This window comes from Tetrahymena thermophila, assembly GCF_000189635.1.
Source record: "Tetrahymena thermophila SB210 genomic scaffold scf_8254389, whole genome shotgun sequence".
In the NCBI taxonomy this organism is placed as follows: domain Eukaryota; phylum Ciliophora; class Oligohymenophorea; order Hymenostomatida; family Tetrahymenidae; genus Tetrahymena; species Tetrahymena thermophila.
In genome coordinates, this window is record NW_002476172.1 from 107,200 (window position 1) to 126,802 (window position 19,603).

At 23.4% G+C, this 19,603-nt stretch overlaps 6 protein-coding genes across 6 annotated transcripts; 3 read left to right on the forward strand and 3 right to left on the reverse strand. All coding sequences in view use genetic code 6, as the record gives it.

Annotated features, from left to right (window-relative positions):
• Window positions 1–1,321: 1,321 nt before the first annotated feature.
• TTHERM_00994350 (phospholipid-translocating P-type ATPase, flippase family protein) lies at window positions 1,322–8,314 on the forward strand (the record flags this gene model as incomplete). Its single annotated transcript, XM_001024283.3, has 8 exons — window positions 1,322–1,999; window positions 3,004–3,469; window positions 4,173–5,288; window positions 5,427–5,537; window positions 5,591–6,007; window positions 6,104–6,260; window positions 6,334–6,778; window positions 6,977–8,314. 8 exons carry the CDS (start codon window positions 1,322–1,324, stop codon window positions 8,312–8,314), a joined length of 4,728 nt encoding a protein of 1,575 aa, XP_001024283.2.
• Window positions 8,315–9,619: 1,305 nt separating this feature from the next.
• Window positions 9,620–11,846, forward strand: TTHERM_00994360 (WD domain, G-beta repeat protein; the record flags this gene model as incomplete). Its single annotated transcript, XM_001024284.3, has 2 exons — window positions 9,620–11,066; window positions 11,269–11,846. The coding sequence occupies 2 exons, from the start codon at window positions 9,620–9,622 to the stop codon at window positions 11,844–11,846; spliced, it is 2,025 nt and encodes a 674-aa protein (XP_001024284.1).
• Window positions 11,847–12,318: 472 nt separating this feature from the next.
• Window positions 12,319–12,956, reverse strand: TTHERM_00994370 (transmembrane protein, putative; the record flags this gene model as incomplete). The annotated part of the gene is made up of 3 exons (XM_001024285.1): window positions 12,319–12,367; window positions 12,504–12,541; window positions 12,645–12,956. 3 exons carry the CDS (start codon window positions 12,954–12,956, stop codon window positions 12,319–12,321), a joined length of 399 nt encoding a protein of 132 aa, XP_001024285.1.
• A 1,025-nt stretch (window positions 12,957–13,981) lies between these two features.
• TTHERM_00994380 (OsmC family protein) lies at window positions 13,982–14,449 on the forward strand (the record flags this gene model as incomplete). The annotated part of the gene is made up of 1 exon (XM_001024286.1): window positions 13,982–14,449. The coding sequence occupies one exon, from the start codon at window positions 13,982–13,984 to the stop codon at window positions 14,447–14,449; it is 468 nt and encodes a 155-aa protein (XP_001024286.1).
• Window positions 14,450–16,158: 1,709 nt separating this feature from the next.
• On the reverse strand, window positions 16,159–17,518 carry TTHERM_00994390 (hypothetical protein; the record flags this gene model as incomplete). Its single annotated transcript, XM_001024287.2, has 4 exons — window positions 16,159–16,293; window positions 16,416–16,743; window positions 16,798–17,354; window positions 17,471–17,518. The coding sequence occupies 4 exons, from the start codon at window positions 17,516–17,518 to the stop codon at window positions 16,159–16,161; spliced, it is 1,068 nt and encodes a 355-aa protein (XP_001024287.2).
• A 957-nt stretch (window positions 17,519–18,475) lies between these two features.
• Window positions 18,476–19,425, reverse strand: TTHERM_000994399 (transmembrane protein, putative; the record flags this gene model as incomplete). The annotated part of the gene is made up of 3 exons (XM_012800074.1): window positions 18,476–18,500; window positions 18,553–19,239; window positions 19,331–19,425. The coding sequence occupies 3 exons, from the start codon at window positions 19,423–19,425 to the stop codon at window positions 18,476–18,478; spliced, it is 807 nt and encodes a 268-aa protein (XP_012655528.1).
• Between the last annotated feature and the right edge of the window lie 178 nt (window positions 19,426–19,603).

Below are 19,603 nucleotides of genomic sequence, written 5' to 3' on the forward strand. Positions count from 1 at the left end.
AAATTAACCAGTTTTTAAAAGCAAGAAAAAATGTTTATTAAAAATAGTTAGAAAATTCAAGTAGATTGTTTAAAAAAATTTAATTATGTTAATAGATGTTTTTTTTTTTTCAATTTGTGTGTAATTAAATTAAACGGAAAAAGTTAAAACAGGTGAAAAAAAGTTTTCTTATTTTTATTCATTCCGATTCGGTGAGTTAATAATTCATTGCAATTATTAATTAGTTTTTAATTTTTTTTTCTTATTTATTAATTGTATATATGAATTCGTATAAAATTTTTGAATTAGTTATCAATTTAAATACTATTAAAAATTTAAAAATTTCAAATAACAAAAATTGCAAGTAGAAATCTGTAAATTAATTATCAATAACTTTTTAAGGAAGAAAAAATATAAAATAAGTGATATAAATCTAATTTAATGAATAAATTATAAAAATAGAAGAGAGATCAAATTAACTATTGAAGATTTTTTCTCATTTTTAACACCCTTCTTAATACTTTCTTCTGTGTGTTTTTTAAAAAGAGTATTTTTTAGTTTAAATTGTGCCTTTCTTTGATTAATCCTTAAAAATAACAAAATTGTTAAGCAAATAATTTCTTAAAAAGTAGTCAAATATTTATTGAAGAAACTATTAATAGCAAATTTTTAAGAAATTTTACAAAAATATTTTGTATTTATAGATATTTTGAATTTGGTAAATAAATATCTTTTAATTTCAATTAGTAGAGAAAGAAAGAGCAGTTAGATAATAATAATTAATGGAATGAAAATAATTTGAAAGGAGGGATTAATAATTATAAAATTTATATAAATGGAATAAATGTAGTAATCATTCATTAGTGATTTATAGCAAATTAATAAAAAGAAGGCTTTAATCACATTAAAATTAGTAATATTTAAATCGAATCAATCACCATAAAATAATTAACAATAAGCAGTTTTTTAGAGGGGTCTGTAGGTAATTAAAGAGCAACAAGCTTGCAAGCAGGATCTGAATCAATCAATTATACAATCAAAAAGCAAAAAAAAAACAAACAAATATAATTAAACGAATAAAAAATATAGTTAAGGAAAGAGGTTTCATAGAATTATAAAGGAAAGCAATTAATTAATAATTAAAACAATTAAAAAGGAATAAATAAATAGTATTTAATATCAGCAATCAATTGATTAAATAAATAAATTAATTAATTAATTAGAATAGGAGAAATAAAGTTAGAAAGTTATTGATTGAGAAGATCATCATCATCATCAGTATATAAAAGCAATCAAGCTATCGTCGAATCTAAGCTAAAATTAGGAGCTAAAAAATATTATTATGTGTTTAAAGCGTAGACCTCTTGTATTTAATCATGATAGGATTATTGATGTCCAAATGGATGATCGAGTCAAGAATAAGATTAGTCCGTTTCCCTCTAATTTTATTAAGACATCGCATTATACATTGATTGATTTCCTACCAATGTCTTTGCTCCTTTAATTTAAGCGCTATGCAAATATTTATTTTTTGATTATAGCAATTTTATAATCAATTCCTACAATATCTCCCTTAACTCCTCTCTCAGCCATAGCTCCTCTAGTTTTTGTGCTGGGTGTTTCGATGTTGCGTGAGGGTGTTGAAGATTATAACAGACACAAAAGTGATACTAAAATTAATTCAGAGGAAACAACAAGAATTTTTATTTAAGATAGTCTAGTTGAGGAAAAAATAACTTGGGCACAAGTAGAAGTAGGCGATATTATCAAGGTTTATAAGGATGAACCATTCCCAGCAGATTTAATAGCAGTAGATAGTAGTTATCCCAACGGTGTTTGCTACATAGAAACAGGAGCACTTGATGGAGAAAAAAATATGAAACCAAAATCGTGCCTCAGAGAAACTTATCAAATTTTTAAGGAATGCAAGTTAGAGTAAATACGCAGCTTAAAGTTATAAGCTGAAAAACCGAACCCTGAATTATATAAATTCAATGGGAGTATTGAAGGTCTATTTGAGGTAATCATTTAAAAAAACTCATGGCAATTACTTTTACTTCAATTTAAAGTTTTAAATATATAAAATTGTTTGTTGAATCATGCAATATAAAAAGCTAATATATAACAAAGTGTTATTTAAGCAAAGTATTCATTTAGCAGGTGTTTCGAATTATGTATTTAAATATAGGTTTAAAATATATTATCAAGCCGAATAAACTTTTTGACTTCAAGTAGGAATTAGGTATTAAATGAGAATGAGATAAAAAATTTAAAGTTGTTATTAATACTTTATTAATATTTAATTTACTAATAGTGAGTGATACTAGTATAATAAATTGATAACAAAAAACTAAGCCCTTAAACGAATAAACAAAATTTTTAAAAAACTCTACTTCATTTAGTTTTATAAAGATTCTTTTGAAGAGATAATCATAATTATTACAAAAAAGTTGATGAATATATAATACAATTTGTAAAACAAAAATAAATACCCAATCAATCAATCAATTCTCTTCTTTTAATTTTCTCACAAAACTAATTTATTTTTATCTAGAACTTAAAAAAAAACCTAACTAGAGATTGATAAGAAACCAATAAATTAAAAAAGCATTTTTTATTCAGTATTTTTTGAATACCAAGCAAAAACATTTGATTGAAACCAGATTAAAATTAATTAATCGAAATTAGATCCAATTTGATAGATTTTTTATCTATTTTGTGGTTGCAAAACAAATACTTCTCAAACAATTTTTTTTCTTATTCATTAATAATAATTGGAAGTAAACTAGTTCAGATTACATTTTTGACATTTTATTGAAATACATTCAAACAAAAAAATAAATAAGTGCAAATATTTTTAACATTATATTTAAATAAGAACAAATAATTTTCTTTGCTTTTATAATAAAGGAAAATAAAATTGATAATTTCATCATTTCTAGCTTATTAGCCATGAATTATTTTTTTTTCAAACTATCAAAAATAACTAAAAATGAATTAAAAATGTATTTTTTTAAAAATTAGGATGAGGTAAAATTAGAAAAAAAGGCAACAACTTAAAATAGCAAAGTAGGAGCTCCTGTTCCTGGTCTTAAATAATAAGATAGCATGTAGAAGATTATTGAAGAAGTTGAAAAAATAGTGGATGAGGAAAATGAGAAAAAGCAAAAATAAACAAATCCTCAACCATATTTGAATAGCGAGCAAGATAGTGCTCATAATACTTAACAAAATAAAAGCCAAGTAAATTAGAAAGTAAACATTTCTACTCAAAATGGTAATCAAACCAAGAGACATCAATCATATTCACCTTAAAAAGTGCTTGCATCTGCTAAACAATTGCTGTTAAGAGGTGCCTTTTTGAGAAATACAGATTATATCCTTGGAATTGTTGCTTATACAGGTTTGGACTCTAAAATTATGAGAAACTCTGAGCCACCCAAATAAAAAACATCTGATATGGAAAAAACAATGAATACATATATTATAGGTAACTTTTTTGTAATTTATCATGATTCAATTTATTGATTTCGAGATCTCTACTTTAGTAGTTTAACTAAATAATTAAATACCTATTTTTAAAAGAAAATAAAATAAGCTTTAGTGAAAAAAAACATTTATGGTATCTTTTATTTAGATTATATTGAAGGGTTACTATTAATTTTTTTTGGCTAATAAATTCTTTTCATATATTTGAATAATTTCGAATTTTGTAAATACTTAAAATAGATAAAAAATGAAACCCTTTAATTATATATCATAAACAATAAATAGAATGAATGATAAATCTAATAAACAATAAAATTAGAATGATAAATATAAGAAAAATTAAAATTAGAAAACCTTTTCTATTCTAATTGGAGATCAAATAAAATTTATTAAAAACTAAGTTATAGCCCAATATTACTCTTACTTTTTATATAAAAATTGTCAATAAATTACTTGATTTCTAGTTATTTTAAACCAAAGTTACTAAAATTGAAATTATTTTTATCACTTTAAAATTGTTTCATCATTTCTGCTTTCAAGGCATGCTTTGGAATTTTAAAAAGGTTGAGAAGACTTAATAATTGAAATTAAATTTTATTTTCTTTAAATAATTTTCCAATTAAATTTAGACTATCATGTTTAATTTTTAAGACAAAATCCTTTAAAAAATGTTTTAAATTATTTTTTTAAATAATAAATAATAGGAATTCTCATTCTTTAGATGATTTGCTCATTTTTTACTGCTGTTCTGAATTATATTTGGAATTCTAATAACTTAGATGGACATTGGTACTTAAAAGATGATTCTTAAATTAATCAATATGGAGCACTGGCTATTTTATATTTTTTTACTTATTTTCTACTATATAACACTATGATACCTATTTCTTTGATTGTATCTCTTGAAATGGTTAAGGTGGCATAAGGTTATTTTATTACTAATGATAAATAAATGTACTGTGAAGAGAAAGACATTTGGCCAAAAGTTATGACAACAACAATCAATGAAGAACTAGGATAGGTAGAATATGTATTCTCAGATAAAACAGGAACTCTTACTTGCAATGTAATGGAGTTTAATAAAAGTGTAATTGGTCATAATTTATATGGAGACTCAGGAGAAAAGGACCCTAAATTACAGAAAAAAAAGTAGGATCATGAAGGCGATAAACCAAAAAAGCATAAATTAACTTCTTTTAACTTTTACGATCGCCATTTGAATGAATTATTAGCTGAAGCTAAACACGATTCGATAGTTAATTTACAGCTAAAGAGTGAAGATGGAAATAGTTCTTATCTAATTAAAACTTAGCGTGACTTAGCATGCGAATATTGGAAGCTATTAGGAACTGCTCACGAATGCATTATTTAAAGAGACAAGGAAACTAATGAAATAGACTATCAAGGCCCATCTCCAGATGAAATAACTCTTGTTGATGCAGCCAGACATATGGGATTTACCTTTGAAGGAGCCTCAAGTGATACCATAGATATAAATGTGAGAGGTATTAAGTAAAAGGTCACATTATTGAATTCATTTGAATTCAATAGTGATAGAAAAAGAATGTCTGTTATAATAAGAGATGGAAACGTTATTAAGCTTTATATTAAAGGAGCAGATAGTATCATAAAATCTAGGTTGCATACAGACAAATAATAGCCTTTCTTAGATAAAACTAATGACTATCTCACACAATTCAGTCTTATAGGGCTTCGTACCCTTATGATGGCTATGAGGGTTTTGAGTGAAGAGGAGTATTAAGATTTCAAAAGAAAAATGAATGCTTTGGCTGATTCAGAAAATCGTGAAAGGGAAATGGGTATAAATTATTTCATTTAATTCAATTAGAAACATTTCAAAAAAATAAAACGAACTTCAAAAATACTAATAAAATATTAAAATATATTTTAGATATTCAATTTTAGTATTTAAATATTTTTATTAAAAATTTTATTAGATAAATTAGCTGATTCTATAGAGAGAAATCTTATTTTAATTGGTGCTACTGCAGTTGAGGATAAACTTTAAGATAAAGTTCCAGAAACAATTTATGATCTTATTAAGGCCAGTAATAAAATTTCAACAAATAATATATCATTAAATAAAATATATTTTTTTAAGATATTAAGGTTTGGATGCTTACTGGTGATAAGCTAGAAACAGCAGAAAATATTGCAAAGAGCTGCAAATTAATACAAAATGACATGAAGATTATTCAAATATCTGAAAAAGATGAATAATCTCTCAGAAATAATTTACTTGGAACTGCTATGGAAAAGTTTATTCAATTAAAAAATGATTAAGCTAAAAAATCTATGCTTGTAGAAGGAGATTCACTGACATTAATTTTTGGAGATGTTCATTTATAAAAAGCGTTTTTGAAGATCTCTAAAGATTGCGAATCTGTTGTTTGTTGTAGAGTTACTCCAAAATAAAAAGCACTTGTAGTTAGATTGATAAAAGACAACTTAAAAAAAATTACACTTGCTATTGGTGATGGTGCTAATGATGTCAATATGATACAAGAAGCTCATATAGGTAAAATAATTCAAATAAATTATAATTGAAATAAAAATTAAAGCAATGATCAATAAGCAATATTTATTAATTAATTTCAAATAATCATTAAATTAGGATGTGGTATTTTTGGTAATGAAGGTATGCAAGCTGCATAAAGCTCAGATTTTGCATTTGGTGAATTTAAATGTCTTTGGCGTCTAGTTTTAGTTCATGGCAGATGGTCATACATTAGAATAGCTGAAATGATTATTTACTTCTTTTACAAAAATATGTAATTTTTTAACAAAAATAAATAAAGAATCAATTGAAGAATTCAATTATAATTTATATTATTATAATACTAGGTTATTTACAATTCCATAGCTGTACTTTTCATTTTATAATGCATTTAGCGGACAAACTATTTTTGATGCTTGGTTTATTTCTTTGTATAATTTGATTTTTACAGCTTTACCTTTGATTTCTAGAGCCGTATTTGACTAGGATGTTAATTATAAAGTTACTGTCGACTAAGTAAAAATGGGAGAAGAAGACAATCGTCTTTAGTCAATTTTAGAAAGAAAGGAGTAGTATTTAGAAAAGAAATTCCCTACTTTCTACTATACAAGTTAAGATAAAACAATATTTACAGATTCAAACTTCTTATCTTGGGTAATTTAAGGGTTGATTCATGGTCTAATCATTTTCTATTGTACTTATTTGACTTTTGATTCCATTACTTTTTCAAAGGATGGTCTCTCTACAGATCTTTGGAACTTCTCTTTAATTATATTCACATCGATCATTTTAGTAAAATCTTAATTAACATTTCATATTTTGTTTCTTATTGCAACTTTTCATAATTTATAGACAATTTAAAAATAAAATAAAGCAAAATTTTATATTTTACATGAAATTTTTATATCAAGATTTTTTAATTGTTTAAAAAAAAATAATTTTTACAATTTTAAGGTTGTTATTAAAATAATAAATATTAAAAATAAAAAGGTGGCTGATATGAAAATTGCTATGTTTACAAGATACTGGACTTGGATTACATACTTTACTTTTATTTTTAGTAGTTTAATACTGTACTTTGCTTTTTTATTGGGCAGTTAATCAATCGAAACAAGTGAAGTCTGGTTGACACCTTTTTAGATGTTTTAAAACTCACAATTTTACTTTATATTATTTGAGACTTGTGGAATAATTTTGGCTTTTGACATGACTGTATTTGTTTCTAGACAATTTTTAACAAAGCAGAGAATATTAGGTTACATGAGATTTTTAAAATAGCCAAATGTAAATCTTGAAAAAAAGCCCACATGGGCAGAAGACATGAGTCTTTTTAATTCGTTTTACAATATTTAAGACGCAAAAAATCAAAATAATGGATAAGTTTATCTCGCAAATAGTGGTGAATCTTAACCAGAAAATGGAGACTAGATGAAAAAAATAGACAATAAAGATCTTGTAAATCAAAACTCTTAATCGCCTATGATTAATAAGTACTAACCTTAACACAGCAATGACAACAGATCCAAAAATAACTAAACACCTTTAAATGGTAATCCAATTTAAATTTAAATGCAATAGTATAACATAGGCGGAGGAGTAGGTTTTGGAGACTCAAGTGCTGATAGACTGAATTAAGAATAGCAATAGATTCAAATTTAGAATAATTAAAGACCGGCATAACCAAACCACGCAGGAGGTATGTAAAACACTACTCAATAATTTATGTAGACGTAAGAATTACTAGATTTAACCAATACTACATTATTTTAAAAAAATAGTCAATCTAATAATCAGGTGATGGAAAATCACGCATTGAATAACTACCTTGATAAGAAACAGCCACAATAATAATAGTAATAATAATAATAACAATATGAAAAAAGAAATAGTTAAACAGATGTTAAATAAAATATGAATAACTTTGGCTATGTTGAAGAAGAAATAATTACAATATAGTCCAAAAAGAAATCTTCAAATTCTAATGGTAATACTAATACAAATAGCAATGGTATTAAAGGAAATGGGAGAACTTCTGTTGGTAATGTTTTGGATATAGGCAATAACCAAATTAATTAATTTGGTAATGGTGAAGAAAATGTAATTGCTTCAAACAAAAGTATAACCAGCCTCAATAATAGCGCACCTGGATCTAAAATTCATCATTTGACATTTAATTTGCAATTATAAAATCGTTCTGAGAAAGTAGAAGAGACATTCATTTATAATGAAGTCAAAAGCAGTGCTAAAAAGTCAGATAATCTCTTACTATATTAAGACCCACATACACCAACACCTATAAACAATTCTATTGACAATTTAAGAGATTGATTAAATATAGATCGTTGGAATACAGTTTTATTTTATTCATCAAATAAAATAAATAATTATTACAATTTTCCTATCGCTTTTGTGCTTTAAAAATGAATGAGCTTTTCAATATTTTCAATATTATAAAACAAATAAAGAGCTTTAGAATAAAAAGTTTTTGTACGTACAAGCAATTTATTAATTAACGAAAATTTACTAATAATTCAACTATATAATTGTAAATAAATGCAACAAACAAGTTTAACTATAGGTGAGAGAGTGCAAATTTGATTAATGATTTTAGTTAGTTAATTATATCTGCATAATACTTAACTAAATAGCTTAAAGTAGAAAAAAATTAGTACATTGCCATTAACTAAATATATTAAAATTAATTTATTATTGTAAAAATAAAATTATCATATTTATTAAATAATTTTATCTCTTTTCTTTTTGGTAGTTTGTTTCTAAATCTTTATTATACCTACACACAAACATATATATATAAGTAAGTAAATAACCAGTCAAACAAACAAAACAATTTTTATTTTGGAATTTAAATCAAAGGATATTTATAAATATGAAATCCACATTATTTTTATTAATTTATTATAATTTTCTTAGAGTTAATTTAAATGTTTTTTTAACATTCAAATATATTTATTTTGTTTTATTTTTTAAAATTACTTGCTTGAAAAAAATTAGATTGGATTTTACTATGATGAAATTTCCATTTTTTAGAGAGTTTTTGATTTATATATTTTATAATTTATAAAAATAATTTTTATTTTGATTGAGATTTATTATCAAAAATATTAAATTTGTTGTTTAAATTTAATAAAAAAATATTTTATTTTGTTGAAAAAAATAGAATAGATTTATCATAAATAAATTTATGAATTTTTAATTATGTCAAAAAGCATTCAAAATTAGCTGAGATTGGAGGATTTCAGTCAGAATTATTTTTGATTGATATAAATTGAGAGGCTTGATGAAAGATTCTATTAGAATAAAGAGCGCAAAAGATGGATTCAAACTATCGGTATTGATTGGTTAATTAATCTTATATTGTGTTTGTAATTTTCATATAGAGGTATTTTTGCTATCAAAAAATTAATTAATTAATCAATAAATATAATAAACAAATAGAATAAGGAGTAGTCAAACAAAAAAATCCTTCTAACTAACAAGAAATTAATTAATTTATTTACTTAAAATTAAGAAGTAGACCAACCTATTTATAAATTAAAAAGTCTGCCTTTAAAAGCCAAAACAGAGAAGATACTTTTTGAATATAATTATTTTAATAACAGCAGGAATAAAGAAATGAGTTTGTTGAATAACTTTAGCTTCAATTGTTTTCGTCATCCTACAAAGAAAGTTTAGACTATTTGTACTGAACCCTTTTGCAATTATTATAGATTCTTTTGTATATAGTGCTTTTTAGATAATTCGTCTCACTTATGCGCTCATAAGCAGACTATTCATGAGATAAATGATGTTTTAGAATCTCACTAGAATTCTTAGTTCAATAATGCTGCGGTTAGTGAATTGTAATAGGGATTAATGAGAGTCAAGATGCAGATGAAAGAATATGAAAATATCATTAAATCTAAGCATGCTTCTTACATTAAAGTGATAGATGCTGTAGAGCAATCTTTTTAGTAGGCTAAGAACGCTATAGTGAATGAAATTGAGGACTATTTGACTAATTTAGTTGCTAAGTAGTAGGCTCATTTCTAGTATTTGGAAAATAAAATGAAATTACATGTCAAAGAAGCATCGTTAAGCGATTTAGCTTCTCTTAATCGCCAGAATGAAAATGAAGTTACAAACTTCTTTGAAAACATTATTAAAAGTCCTTTGGCTAATACAAAAGAGTTTTAAAACGAAGTTAACTTCTACGTCCAATCTTTTCGTCGTAATATTCACGAATTGGACAATTTAAGCAATACAAAGATGGTTACGTTTTTCACAGAAGAACTAAATAGCATTTTCAAAAATAAATTTAATGAGTTAAAATAGCTTCTTGTGATGTCTGCTGAAGATCTTCCTCTTCCTAATACAAGCAGATTTCATTTATCTAAAATAAATAACCAATTAGGGCTCAATGGAATGAATGGCTCTTCAAGCAGCGAATTTAAATTCAAATATTATCGCACTCCTTCCAGCACAAGCGATATTCCATCTTTGGCCATGTATAACAACACCACAAATAGCATGAATTAAAATGGATTTAGTTTAGCCAGTGCCAACAATTAAAAAGTAATCCAAAAGAGCTCTTCAAATGGCTTGATTGGAGTACAAAAGAATGCATTATACAATGGATATTAGAGTGAAGATTAAAATTACAATGCTATTGAAATAGAAACTAATTAAATTCTTGATAGCAGCAGCTATTCTACTATTTTACCTAAAAATTAAATTGAAAAAAACCCACTTCATACAGCTGGTATTTGTACTATGATAGTCTTCCAAGAAAATTCCACCAAAAAAATCATCGTAACAGGTTCTTTGGATTATACAATAAAATTCTGGTAGCTTGAAAGCTCCAGCTTCGACTTTATAAAAACAATAAGAGGTCACACATCTCCCATTTATGCACTTTAAAAAATAGAAAAAGAAAACAATATTTTCCTTGCATCTGGATCAGCTGATGGTGAAATTAGAATTTGGAATCCAATCCTTCAAGGTAAAGAGTTGCTAGCCACTTTTAACGATCATTAAGACGCTGTAATGTCTATCATATACAATGACGATTTCCTGATATCAGGTAAAATAATTATAAATTTATTCGTACTCTAACTTTGTTTAAATTGCTATTTTTTAAATTTAATTAACTTTTATTATGAATTAATTTTCGCGTAATTCTTTAAATTTTGAATTCAAATTTATTTGAAATCTAATTAAATCCTACATTGAAATTCTACCAGTTTAAAAAAAACTTAAAAATTAATGTTTAATTTTAAAAAAAGGATCTGCTGATAAAACTGTAAAAGTGTGGAATTTAGATGAGCTGTTCTGTACTCAAACTCTTAATTAAGATCAGCCAGCTACAAGCTTGTGCACATTTTAAAACGAATCACTTAGATGTTTAGTTAGTGCCTGCGGAGATGGATTTAGAATTTGGAATCAGAAGAAACCTGGAGATTATAAACTCAAATCTTATAATAATAAAGCTCATAAAAAGGGTATTTCGATAATAGCTGCAATAGGTTCTTCAAATGTTGATATTGCTACTGCTGGAAAAGATGGACTTATTAAGCTTTGGAACATAGAAAAAGGAATGTGTGTAAATTAACTATAAGGACATACAAAAGCAGTTTATCAATTATATTTCTCTCACTTGAATAATAACCTCTACTCTTGCAGTGCTGACGAGTCTATCAAAGTTTGGGATCTCGAGAAGCAAACCAGTAATTATGAAAACGGAAACAAATTCACTTCCGTTTGCCCTAAACTAGGTGAATTTATTGTTTTTGACTAACATAATTTCATTCTCACAGCCTCTAATGATCTAAACATAATAAAAATCATAACAATGTCTCAATGAGCTACTAATAATAAATAAATCAATCAATCAATAAGACAGAAACATAGAAAGAAAATAAATTTTTCCAAAAATAAATTAATAAATAAATAATAAAACAACTTATTCTTATACTAATATAAATGAGTTTTAAATATAAATTACTAAATAAATATATAATTCAGTTCCAATTTCAAAAAATTTAATTTCAATTTATTTCATTTTCTTTTAAAATGTATGTATAAATATCAATGTAGGTTCAATTTAATTTTTTATAAACTATTGTAAGTGAAAAATTGTTTATTTTTCAATGAATTTTTACAAATTTTTAAGGTTAATTGTCTATATAAATAGATTTAATTCAACTTATATTAAGTTAATTTTAATAATAATTAATAAGCTCAATAATAATAAAAGTATAAAAATTGATAATCAATCTGCTATTTCTTTATAATATCATCTATTAAAAAGTATTTTTACACATTTTGTGATTAATTCAATTATCTTTATTATAAGTGTTATTATTATTACTAATGCAGCGATACCTAACCATATTGAATTAATTATACAGTAAGCTAAGCTTAATTTGTAAAGTTAACCACAATCAGTTGTATTATTAATAAAAATTCCAATGTAACTAGCAAAAAAACCTATTCCTAATAAAAATCTTAAAGGACAAACCAAAATATACAGAAGACCATGTTTTTCTTGTAGTTAGTCTTTTAAAAAAAGTAATAGCTAATCAATCGAATTAAGAAAAGCAGTTCCACAATTAACAAAAAATAGTATGCTTGTTGCAAAAGCCCATTTTTTAAGTGTTACGTTCTCACAATAATCATTCATATCTTCATCTCTCTAAAACAAGAAAAATAAAATACCAAAAGCTAAAGAAATAGAACTTTCAAGTAAAAAAGCAAATAAGAAAGTGCAAAAGCCTATACAAATTTTTGATTGTCCAACATGTTTTTAAGGATTTTAAACTTAATTCTAGTTATTTTATTATGAGTCTATAAAATCATAAATAGCAATCCCTTTTTCGTTTTATTTTTAATTTCTATTAGTCTATTCTATTTATGTATCAACTCTTATATCTTATGTGTTAATGTTGATATTTTAATTTTTAAATGAATCCATTTTATCATTTTTTTTTTAATATTTATTTATTTATCAATCTATTTAACACTTATCAATTACAAATTTTACTTAAAAATTATTTAAATATAAATATTATTATTTGTGTAATAGCCATTTAGTCTGCTTAAAATTCAAGTCGTTTTGAGATCGAATAATCAAAATTAATTTAAATTTAAAGTAGATTGATTATTTGTTTGAATATTATTGGCTATTTTAATGAATAAATCTATACTAATATCTAGGTAAAAATAATTTTTTAAAATTATGATAACATGCATTTAATTCAAAAATAATAACATTTTTATTTTTATATAAAAAAATTTTCATATTTAATTTATGATAAAATTATTTTTTTAATATATTTAAAAGTTATCTAAATAATTTTTGCTCAAATTAGAACACTAAAGCTAAACATTTAAAATTAATAAAATAATTAGTATACTTAAAGTAAAAATATAATTGTTTTTTGATTTTCTTTTAAAAAATATTTATCAGGTTTTATTGTTTGTAAACAAAATTCTTTAGAAATTAGTAAAATATTATTTTCAAAATAATATTAATTATTTTAAAATAAATAGATGCTAAGCAATTTTAGATAAAATTAAGAGAGAAAATAACAATTTTTATTAATTTTTTTATTCTATGATTATTAGTGGGTTTATTTTTCTTTAATTTAATTAAATTAAAAGTAGTTTTAATATAGTTAGTTATTCCTGCATTAGAAATATCACCAACCGTAAATATTTCAAATGATTAAATTTTTTTATAAAATTAATTTATTTTGTGAAGTTGGTTAATTTTTTAATATTGAAATATCATTTACGTTATGTATGGAACTTATTGTATATGAGTATTTATAGTATATTATTAAAAAGCAAATGTATTGTTAAATATTTAGCCCTTAGTGGAAAAAATAAATTATAAAAGAATTTTTCGAATAAGTAATTCGATGAAGTATTTAAAAATTGATAATTTAATTAAATTGAAAACATTTACAAAATAAATAAAAAATTAGTTATTTAAGTATGCAAGAAAATAAATTGAGATAATATCAAATATAATCAGAAACTGACAATTTCTCAGTTAAAACTAAAACAGAAAGCGGATTTACTGTTGTTACAGATATGGCCAAGAAAGTTGGTGGAAATGGAAGTGGTCCATCACCTATTGAATTGTTGCTTTCTTCATTAGTGGGCTGTGAAAACATAGTTGCCAGAAATATAGCTTCACATTTAGGTTTTACTATAAACTAAGCAAAATTTGATATTAAAGCTGAAAGAGATGAAAGAGGAACAAATGATCTTCCCATGACAGAAGACTCTCCTATAACTTCAGGATTATAAAGAATTTGGGGAATTGTTTATGTTGATACAGATGGCTCAGACTAATAACTATAATAAATGAATGAAATTTTAAAGAAAAGATGCCCTGTTGCTAGAATGATAGTTGATAGTGGATGCAAGCTCGAAATAGAATGGAAAAAACTTGAATGAAAATGTTTCAATGTTTTAATCAATATTTAATTAAATAATTTGTTTGTATCAGAAAAAAAGATAAATTAATAATTATGAAAGTATTATTATTTAGAATTTTAAATGTAGCTTTTAAATTCAAATATCTATAAATTTAAGAATAGTATTTTACTCATAATGTGTAAAAATTTCCTAATTACATTCTTTGAGATTAATTAAATCATGAAAAGATTTTTATATTGTTACCAACTATTGAAATAGTTAATTTAAAAAAGTAAACTAATCTTTATTTTATTTTTTAAAATATTTCAAAATATCAATTTTAATAAAATACAAATTATTTTTCGAAATAATCCTTCATTTTATTTAAGTTTTATTAAGAGATTTTAGAACTTAGCTAAATTCAAATTATTTTTAAATTATAAAAATAAATTTTACATATTGTAGGTAGTATAGGTGGGAAGGAAATCAAAAAAGCTGTTAAAAACAAAAAATAAAATATTTTTAAGAAGTTTTTTTTTTGTATTAGGTTTTTGAATAAAAACTTATTGAAACTCCACTTTTTTTAGATTATAATGCATTTATTTTCAAATCTAAACATTTTATAAAAAACACATATGTATTTTTTTTGTTTGTACAATAATTTATTTAACCAATTAAATAATTTAAATAAATTGAATTTTCATTTTTAAATATTTATTAGCTAAATATAGGAATCATCTCTATGAATATTATTTTATATTATAATTTAAATACATTTATCCAATTTTTTGTAATTTTTATTTGCTTTTGTTAATTTGAGGATACTATCTGGGATAAAATACTTTAAACATTTCCAAGAGAACTTTTGATAGAGCTTTAAAATTTACTTTTATGAGAATGAAATTATTGTAAGCACTATCAGAGTTATAAGAAAAACAAGACTCAAAATCTAAGAAACGGCATAGATTATCTTCACAAAAAGAACTATTTGCTAGTTTTCACTTTCACTAAATGATTAAAACATGAGAGATGTTTATAAAATAATTATAAGCAATGAAATCGATATCTTTTCAATCTTATTTAAAAAATTTAGTTTGAAGGGTCTAAGTTTTTGAATAGCAAAAAAGTAAATAAAAAGACAAAGTGTCTGCATAATTCCAGATATAAATGGAAATTGTTTAAAAATAATATCAATAGTGACAATTATTGATTTAACTATTAGCCTAACTAATTCCCAATAAAATAGCTTACTTTAATATTCCTTATAAAAAAATCCAAAGGAGAGTGTTACCCTAACTTTATTTAGTCTTTTTCTGTTTAAAAATATTAGAGCAAACATTATCATAGGAATAAGATTAACAAAAATGATAAAAATAGGTATAGTGATTGATTAGATATAATTCAAATAATCGCTTTAAGAGCACTCAAGACTAAGATCTATCATAGAATAGTATTAATCTTAGAACAAATTCAGACAGGAAAAGCTTTGCAAACATATTTTTAAGAAAATAGAATTAAATACTATAATAAAAATATATTGAAATGATATAAGTAATTTATAAAATTATCTTTTTTTATGAGGAGTCTTTTTTACAATAATAAGAATTAAAATAACTAAAAGGGCTAATAAAAATAAGATATTTGATACGACTATATAAAAAACTACGTTTGCTAAGCCTATACTCTAGATATTTGGGAAGATTTATATAAGAAAACAGTTTATTGAAATTATTTATGAGTTCAAAGGATCAACAAATACAATCGATGTATTTTTAATTGAATTAAAAACGTTTATTTTTGTTAATCCGTTTGAAATTTAATAAATCTAAAAATTAAAGAGCAGGATCTTCGCATATGTAGAAGTTAGATTTTAAAGATGTAAACTTTTTCCTATATAAAATATACCCATTTTTGAAAGATATTCTGCCAAGATATGGTTTTTTAGACTTTTAAAGCTACTAATTATGATGATACCGATGCTTAAAAGAATTAAAGTAATAATTACAAACACTTTTATGGTATTTTTTTATATTTAGCTGCACTTAGTACATTAAAAATTACCATAAAGAGAATATGAATCATTCCAATATTCTCCTTTTATATCACAATTTAGGCACTAAGGCCCAATATGACCTTCGTAGCATAATTTGTTTTCTATTTCGTAACCACCAGTGCAGCTTTAAGGTGAAAATGAGCAAGCAACTACTTCATTATTTTATAATGAATACGATTTTCTCCAATAGCCTTCTCTTATCTGAGAATAATTAGCATAGCAAAGTGAATAATACTGATAATCACATTACTTGCAATAACTTCTCTTAGAATTTGAATCACTATATTCAATTTATATAGTCTGTGTCTGTCCGCAATATTTACAGAGAAATTACATATATTTCTAGTTGATGATGACCTTTTCCATATCTTATGGGCAATCTTCTTAAATTTAATATTTAAAATTACATATTGCTTTATATTTATAATCCATGATTTAAATCTCAATATCAAAATTGTCTTTCCTGTATAGTAAATCTTAGTAATAATATAAATAAGGTGATTAAATGTTTATATCTGAACTGACTTAGAAGTTAGAGTTATCTTTTAAGTATGGATACATATTTAAGGATTCAATTCTTTAATTCGTTTGTGGATAGTATTAATCATTTATTTTAATCTCAAGAGTGATTATATAACTAAGACCTCTTTTTAACTGAATAGGGTTAGTTAATTCAAACAAAAACAAATTAGTTGATTAGAACTAAGGATTGTATTCATATATCTTTGTTAATATAATATCCTAAATTTAAAAGCTATAATTATCTCCATACAATTATGCTTTGTTTTCAATAAATCTTATTTTTTTGAGCTCACTTAATACAGACTAGTTCGAAACATAAAGAGCACCTCCAACAAAGCTAGAACAATATTTAAATTCAACATTCTCAATCTGAAAAATTTAACCACCAAATATGCATCCACCAAAATAAGTACTTGAAAAATTCTAAAACGAGCTATTTATTATAGTTATCAGTGCGTTTTACTATTTATTTGTAATTTAAATACTGATACATCCTCCTTGGTTGATTGCAAATCCATTTTTTAACTCTACATCTCTAATAACTAATTTATTTAAATCTTCTAAAAGTAGTAAACCAAATTCATTATTATTAAAGTTTATTTAACAGTTATAAATTTCTAGTAAATCGGCATCAGTAACTTATATTATGTATGCTTCTGAAAAATTTGTATACCCAAAGAAATATGGATATTTATCTTAAATTTTTAAAGCTGAGAATGTAAAATTTGATATTTAAATCTTCTTTGTAAACAAAAATATTAATATTTTGTTTAAAATCAAAGAGTTAATTATTTAAAAACCATTTATTTAAGCAAAAGGGCAATTGAAAATCTTAAAAATGGTTTAATTAATTTAGCTGTTTTAAATAACTAGATTTTTAATTAAAAGATTTGATTCATTTATCTCTATAAAATTTAAATTTGTATCTAAAAAGAAGGAATTATTTAAAGCTATAAAATCAATAATTATATTACTGATTTAAATTAAATTTATTTATTATTATAAAATATTATTTTTACATTCACAATCTAATTTTTTGATATAAACATTTTGGCAACTGAATATTATTATACCTGATTAAGCCGTATTGTAATCGCTTATTTAAATAAGATTTATTGAAACATTTTAAATACCAAAAATTTCTATTTTAAATGAATTTGAAGTATTACTATTTTATTTTCTTAAAATTATCTGCTTTATTTCAACACTTTGATTATTATTTATTTATTAATTTTATAAATTATTTCCTCGTTTAGCATCTATTCTAATTAGAATACTACAATCAAAATTAAAGACTTGTATTAATTCAATTGTCCCAATCTATAAATTAGACTATGCTATTAGATTTAAATTAAACTAATAATTTTACTTTTATGGTTATATTTAAGCAATTACAGATATCTTATCCAAAAATAACTATTAAATGCTAGTCATTTCAAACTAGCAGATGTTATTTTGATAGCTTTAATTTTAGTTTTCAATATTAATTATCATTTCATTAATTTCTAATAGTTCCTATGAATAAATACATACTTTAGAACAGTTCAATTAATTAATTAAATTTAACATTCCAATTTTAATATATTTACCAAATACTGCAATTATAGCGCTTTCATATATATACTAGCTATTTTAATTTGTTTTTTCAGACATTTATATTTATTTTTCATTATTCACTATTTTGTTTTCTTCTGCGTAGCCTACATTTATTGATATTTGCTCTATTTGTATTGTTTCTACATTATTAATATTAATAACTAAATTAAATTGTTAGGCTAATACTTAATTTATCAACAAATTTCCGATTTGAACCCTCTAGATGCTGTTCATTTAAATGAAAGCATTTTAATTATTATCTAAATCTATCATGCAAAATGAAATATTAATTGAATCGATTTAAACTATCTTGACATTCTTTATTATTATGATAGAATTTATATTTATTCCTGAAAGATCAATTCTAAGAGATACTACTTATTAATCTTAGATTATAATTTATTTATCAGAGCATGTATATATTATAGACTATTATTAAAGCTATATTTCTATTTCTTATTGGCAAGCATTTACTTTACTGCTAAAAATTATTAAAAATACAAAACAAATAATGATTTTTCTAAAGTAGACATTCATTTTCTTAATTCTTAATTTGTTAATCTATAATTTGTACAAATAGGATAAGTAACTTTAATAAAAAGAACTTAAATCAATGTTTTAACAAATATTTGTCTTAAATTTTTATCTATCAGAATTTCTGATAAAATTTTTGATAGAGAAATGTTTATATATCTTCTGAAAAATCAGCTTTTTCAATATTTTATTATAAAGGTATTATAATTAATTACATTAGCTCTTTTTCTCTGTTGTTCTTTATATAATATATCAAATAACTATTTAAAATCTAGTAGTTTGTAGTGCAATTCTTCTTTAATAGGTGCATTTTTAAAAGTTATTTGAATTTTAAAAATATATTTTAATTATTATTCTACTTAATGTATTTTTCTTACTCAAGAAATAATTATTTGAGAATAAATATAGTATATATTGATAAAACTTTTTGTATAAAATAATTCATTCATCTTATAATTAAAAATTTTGATCAAAGAAGAATTAATATA